Genomic DNA, 6,558 nt, shown 5'->3' with positions numbered 1-6,558 from the left:
CTTTTAATTGCCTTTCAATTTGTAGTAATTTGATTTATTATCATACGAGCTAATTCCTTATATATTAATGATTTTAAACATTATTATTAAAAATTTATATAAGAATTAATTTTCTTAATTTTCCAGAAAGGTAGTTTATTTAATCATTTATAATAGAAATAAATGACTAAAATTATATATTTTTAAATATACATTTTTCTGTGATATGGTCGTAAAAATATGTACGATTGCGCTCTAACTAGTTTTTTTTTTTTTTTTTTTTTTTTATTGCGCTTGTATGCACTATTTGATCCCATCTCTGGATTGGCCCCTCACCAGTATAATGGAAGAGGTAGCTGGGGCATTTTATATTTGCGTTTCACGCGTGCGATGACTCACGGTCCTCGGGAGCAGCGTTTCGCCGTATTTCAGAGAGCAGGAAACCGAGAGACTGCGGCGCATTATGAAATCGGAGATATTACGGGAGGAAGTTGTATTCCAGGCGATATTATGAGCGCACGCTTCGCAGAGCCGTGGTGTAAAATGTCATCGTTATGCGCCGCTTAGGGTTGATATTAGTTGACAGCGGTGCCGTCGTCAATATTTACTATAAGCTCATTGTTTTGCGTATTGCGTTATGGCTAGCTAGACAGTTACTGTGAATACAATTGTATCTAAGTCCATACTACGCTTGTCTAACCGATTTAACAGACCATTACGAAAGCGATCGAGTGCGCCGTGTATCGTTTAACTTTGTTGCTTTCGTTTCCAGATTTGTTGCGTTTGAGTTCATGCAGTTTTTATCTCATATCATCGCGATTGTTTTTACGGCCGATTATGTAAACTAATCAGTCACAAAACACAAGTCTGTCGCAGAAGAATGCTCCATCGATAATCGTTTTACGCTGCACAGTGGCAAAATTTTTTCTCCGAGAATAATGTACAACATATATCGAATTTATTGATATTTTAGGTGATACCGGCAGATCGCCGGCCTCCGGAGAAGGAGGAAACGTGGACTCTGCCTACTGATCAACAAGATCCATGCGTTCTTTTCGACGATACCGTCAAGCCGAAAGGGACGCAGGACGAGAAGACGCAGCTGAAACCGACCACAGAAGCGATCTCCGTGGATACGGGCGATAATGTGGACAACACCTTGCCGCGCAGTCAAGAAACCAGAAAGAGCAAGACCAAGAAAGTAAAGAATTATCTGAGAAAGTGTAAAGGCGCGCTGTCGAAGGGTGACGAGAGTGTCACGGAGAAGAAACGCCAGGAAAATTGCACTTCGTGGTATTTGGAGGACATTGCTATTCGCGCGTCTCAGGAGGATCACGACGAATCCGCGGAGAGGTACACGGAATTTCTTGAGGAAAGGCTCGAGGAGACGACGCGTGATACGAAACCCGTTGAAAATCTCGTGCCTGAAACACTTGAAAGTTTTTTGAGGGATGAAAATCTTGAAGAAACTCCGGATGAGGCATTCACTAAATTGCTGGAAGAAGACCGCAGGATCGATCTTAGCAGAAGCGGGACACCTCTGTACGAGGATGCCAGAGGTGCAAGTCTGGAACCGCACACCTCAAATCAGAAAACTCCGACGAAAAAATCAGGGCAGTCCTGCGACGAAGAGAAAAAAGATGTGGTTTTGCTGGAAACGCTGATTACGGAAGATACGAATCTGAACAAGTGTGACTCGAACGACACATTGATAGCAGAAATCCTGGAAACAGCGGAAACTGCGACGAGTTTCAATACGGAATTGACGGCGGAAGAAGGAGAAGATGCACGGAAAACACTTGTGGAAGGAGTTGATGAAGAAGCAATGTTAGCAGTTCTTACATCCTGCGCGGTGAGTCTGTTTACATTATGTATATTTGCTTGCATGGCTATTGTAGGATGTATATTCTAATTTTGGGAAAAAATTCCTGAAAGTTCTCTGATTTTTTAGTAATTTTTTGATTCAATTTTTAAACAAAAATATTCTTTAAATGTAAATTTAAAATTTACGATTGATACCGTATACCGTTTTTACTTATTTTTGTTCTGCTGTTTTTAAGTCAGCAATTATTTGGTCACGAACGGAAATAACACGAAATTATTTATGAAATTAGGAATTTCCGTCCGTTTTGGAATTCAAAAGAGGTTTTAATCATTATTTCAGATAAAAATTTACATGGTTAAATAATTTAATTATTTTCTAATTACAAAATTTTTTGTATACAGCAAATTAGTGTAAAAAAATATTGGTATCTTAATAGTTTTTGGTGATGGTTTTTGATGATGGGAGTATTTTGCTATTTTCGATTTTAAATTAAATCATAGGCTGCTTGAATTAAAAATTTAATTTTCCTTTGATGTTGTATAATATACACGTACAACGTATCGCTGTAGTACAACCTTCGCTTAAGCCAAAACTTTTCAAATCCTGCGATTATACACAAGATTGGTTTGTTTTTTGAAAACCGATAATTGAGAAAATGCACATTATGCATTAAGCGAGTATCGTATATGTTGGGGAACAATAATTCAATGTTTTTTAGTAATATCACACTTGGAACGTGTGGTAATATTTTGTTAAATAAGTGTCTGAGGTTATTTCTCGTTTTATGGGGACACTTTATACAAATATTTGAAGTATGCTCAGAAAAAACGGTATTCTGTGTAAACATTATAAACATTATAAACATATATACACAGAGACATACGTACACTCGTTGTATAATAATACAAGAAAGATTAGAGTTTCATGACGATGTGCCTTCGTATTATTCCGTACAATTTTCTTTTAAGTCTGATCTATTCATTACATATTTCTTAATATGTTGAAATGAATAGATCATCGAATGAGATGCATCGTCTGTAGGCGTCGAAAAATTAAGGAGCCGACCGACCGGGTTTTGAACTCGGGATCCCTCGTACCACAATCCAGCACTTAAGTTTGCTGCCCCACGACAGCTCCCCCACTACTTTTCTATTCAATTCGACCGCCTACCAAATATCGAAACAAGCCTTACTAGACTTTATACTCCTACAGCTCGGCCAGCCTGACAATACATTCGTCCTCGAATATGAGCGATCGATGGCACTCACGATTGTCCATCCTCACATCTCGGACTTCCATCAGTCAAGGCTTCCTCACTGTACCCAATACGAACATCGAATAATCTAAACTGTCTCCTCCTCGGGCCAGCAGATTCGACTCCCACTTCTGAAAACTGTAGGCGTCGAAAAATTAAAAAGCCGACCGAGTTTTGATCTCGGGATTCCTCGTACCACAATCCAGCACTTAGCTTGCTGCCCCACGACAGCTCCACTACTTTTTTATTTAATTCGACCGCCTACCAAATATCGAAACAAGCCTTACTAGACTTTATACTCCTACACGTCAAAATAATTTATATATCGTAAATCATTCTTTACCCGATAGTTTACCATTAAATAGAATTTGCATTTTATGCAGAAATATGGTTCTGTCAGGACAATATTAATAAGCAAAAGTCGTCGGCGATTACGTGTAATATTTCTTAATTTTTATTTATTTCGCACTTATTACAGTATAATAAATATGTTGCGTGAGACGTTACAAGGGATTTGTATTTACAACACGTTCTTCGTTTTCAGGCCATAACTTTACGTATCTGTGATGAGTTCGTAATATCATACTCTCGTCTTCAACTTTTTTTTTCCTCTTAATATAATTTATACACATCTTTACAATCATCTTCGGTTTAAAGTTATCCATTAAAAGATCACATATGCATTCTGTCTGCATCCAGTCTTCTGAAGAAATTTTTGTCATTAAACTTTATCGTCTAATCGACATTAACACCACGGTTAACATTTTTCTCTCTTTCTCTCTCATTTCAAGATTTCAATAATAATTTTATAAGTGTATACATATATATCTGCGGAATATCTCGCAAATTGCGTAATTTCTCTCGGCAACAGACTTTAACAAATTGGTTTGGCATTTTGATCATTGCGAATCAACTGCAACGGAAGGTGTTTTTGCGATTCTAGTTGATTTGTTCTTTGAAATCTGATAATTGAGAAAATGCACATTATGCATTAAGCGAGTATCGTATATGTTGGGGAACAATAATTCAATGTCTTCTAGTAATATCACACTTGGAACGTGTGGTAATACTTTGTTAAATAAGTGTCTGAGGTTATGTCTCGTTTTATGGGGACACTTTATACAAATATTTGAAGTATGCTCAGAAAAAACGGTATTCTGTGTAAACATTATAAACATTATAAACATTATATATACACAGAGACATACGTACACTCGTTGTATAATATACACGTATAACAATCATATTTCAATATGAATATGTATTACACACAGTTCCGTGTATTCGAAATCGATTGTACGACGTCCGGTTACAATTCAGAGTAATCAACGATCATTTACATATATAGCGGGACTCGGTTTTACTAACGGACGAGTTAACGCACCTCGCGGTAAGACGCGGAAGTCCCATAGATGCGTGTGAGTTCATTCCACTTGTCTTTAGACGAGCGAAGTCTCGAGGCTGTGTATAGCGGGTAAGCATACTCCGCATACAAGGATACGAAGTATTATCCACGAGGTGGTTGCGTTTACACCGGCATTAGCTCGCGCGCGTAAATGCAGCGCGGCGTGCGTACGCACACGCACATTACGGGGTGGCGTAAATCTGGCCAGCCGACAGTGCCGATCGCCGCTGAAACGCTACCCGTTCATCAGTCGTGAAAGTGTAGCTGGAAAATGATTACCCATACGTCGCGCCAGTTGTGCTGCACACACCCGCTTTCTTCTCTCTTTTTGCCAATCCCTCACTCTTCCTGCTCGCTTTTTCGTCTCGGCCCTCTCACGAGAGAGCCTGTCCTTTGAAGTGCGCGCAGCTAAAAATTTTTACAAAATTATTTACGTCTTTTTTTTGCATATATTTCTTGCGTCTCGTAAAACTAATTGATAATTTTTTGTTATCAATCGATATCTTGATTTTCTAAGAATTTTTTAATTTTTAAAGGTTGCAAATGTAAATCGTGAAACATTTAAAGAATATCTTTTGAGATATGAAAGAGAAGGCGTTCAAAGAGAAATCGGTGGAAAATACAAATTTTTTATGTAATGGTTCGAGAACCATTAATGCTTTGTTGGACTTTTATTAGCATAATATAACTTCGTAAATCACAACTTTACAATTTCTTGATCTAAAAAAATGATATAACTTATTAGACATGAAAAGATTAAGCATGCCACTCGATGATGATTCCCGAAGTTGTGTCGGATGAGGTTTGACCGAGTTTCTCTCTAGCTTTTTTACTTCGATGTTCCGAGATATGTTTCGAATAAAGAATCGTCGTTCGTTCTCTTATTGAACCGTGGCCGACACTCGAGATCATCAGGTGCTTTGCCAGTACTGCGATCGAATCGCGTGGTGCGCGAGTCTCTCAAAAGCGACAGACTGAGCTGGGATTATTCCGCGTGACTTCCGATCGGTATATAGTTTAGCAGGCCATTCTTTTCTTCTCGAGAGACTTTCGCCGCGGTGTAGCGCGCGGCGCGAAGAACGCAGAGAGCGTCGATGTCTTCCTGACGATCGCAGCCCGAGGCGTGACGATAATAAGGTGTCAACGTTTGCGGACCTCGGCGCATATCGAGCCTCAATGTCGGACGATTTCCGGGTTATGCTCGTGCGTACCCAAAGGGCTTGCTCGTTCACTTTATAATTGCAGAATCATGCCGCGACAAGCGAGTACGGGGCAAAAGAACGATCGACGAGCTCGCTGGAATTGAAAGCCGTAACAACCGACTAAGATTATCTCGTACAATGTAAAGATTAAGAGAACATATAATATAAATAACACAGTACTTTCTTAATTAATAGATTATAGATGGAATAAAATTCAACAAACGTGACAACAAACCTTTCATTCGTTGATTTGATTCTCTTTAATATTACTGTTTTTATACTTTTTATTATATCAAGGTATGAGTGGAATTCGATTTACTATCACAAAATAACACTTTCCTCGTAACGCATCAATTTATTCCACAATTATTGGAAGTGGATAATTGTCTCTAGCCGTAATCTTGTTAAGCGAACGATAGTTTACACATAAGCGTGTTTTTCTGTTTTTCTTTTTTACTAACACTATTCTAGATGCATATTCGGAATTTCCGTGTCGTATAATTTTTTGCGCTAATAAATCGTCTATGATTTCCTGTAATCGATTTTTTTCTTCGTACGATAGTCTTCCGGGCGCGAAATGAAAAGGTTTATAAAACGGTTTATAATTATAAAAGGTTTTCGCGTTTATCGTGTTTCTTATTGCCGATAATTATTTTCGAAATTTTTATTTAGTAATTCAATAATTCTAAAAAATTATATGGCAAATAAAAATCAAAGCGTGTTGAATCTAGGAATTATAAAAAAAAAAGATTTACATACTTTTGAGGTGATATTATTTACGTATCTAAAAGATTAAAGTATATTGATTAATCTCTATTAAAAATAAAAATAATGTAAATTATTATTATAAATAAAATATATAAATATATAATATAAATATATTATATAAATA

At 37.4% G+C, this 6,558-nt stretch overlaps 1 protein-coding gene across 1 annotated transcript in view; it reads left to right on the top strand.

Annotated features, from left to right (window-relative positions):
- Nucleotides 1-6,558, top strand: part of LOC105671159 (uncharacterized) — a 318,172-nt gene that overhangs the window by 29,091 nt on the left and 282,523 nt on the right. The window contains exon 2 of the mRNA XM_067347649.1: nt 953-1,831. Coding sequence (XP_067203750.1) covers nt 953-1,831 — 879 coding nt within the window. The remainder of the gene's footprint in view (nt 1-952; nt 1,832-6,558) is intronic.

Source organism: Linepithema humile, chromosome 1 (genome assembly GCF_040581485.1).
Source record: "Linepithema humile isolate Giens D197 chromosome 1, Lhum_UNIL_v1.0, whole genome shotgun sequence".
NCBI lineage: Eukaryota > Metazoa > Arthropoda > Insecta > Hymenoptera > Formicidae > Linepithema > Linepithema humile.
The sequence above is the reverse complement of the archived record's forward strand: the minus strand, read 5'-3'. Positions and strand labels throughout refer to the sequence as shown.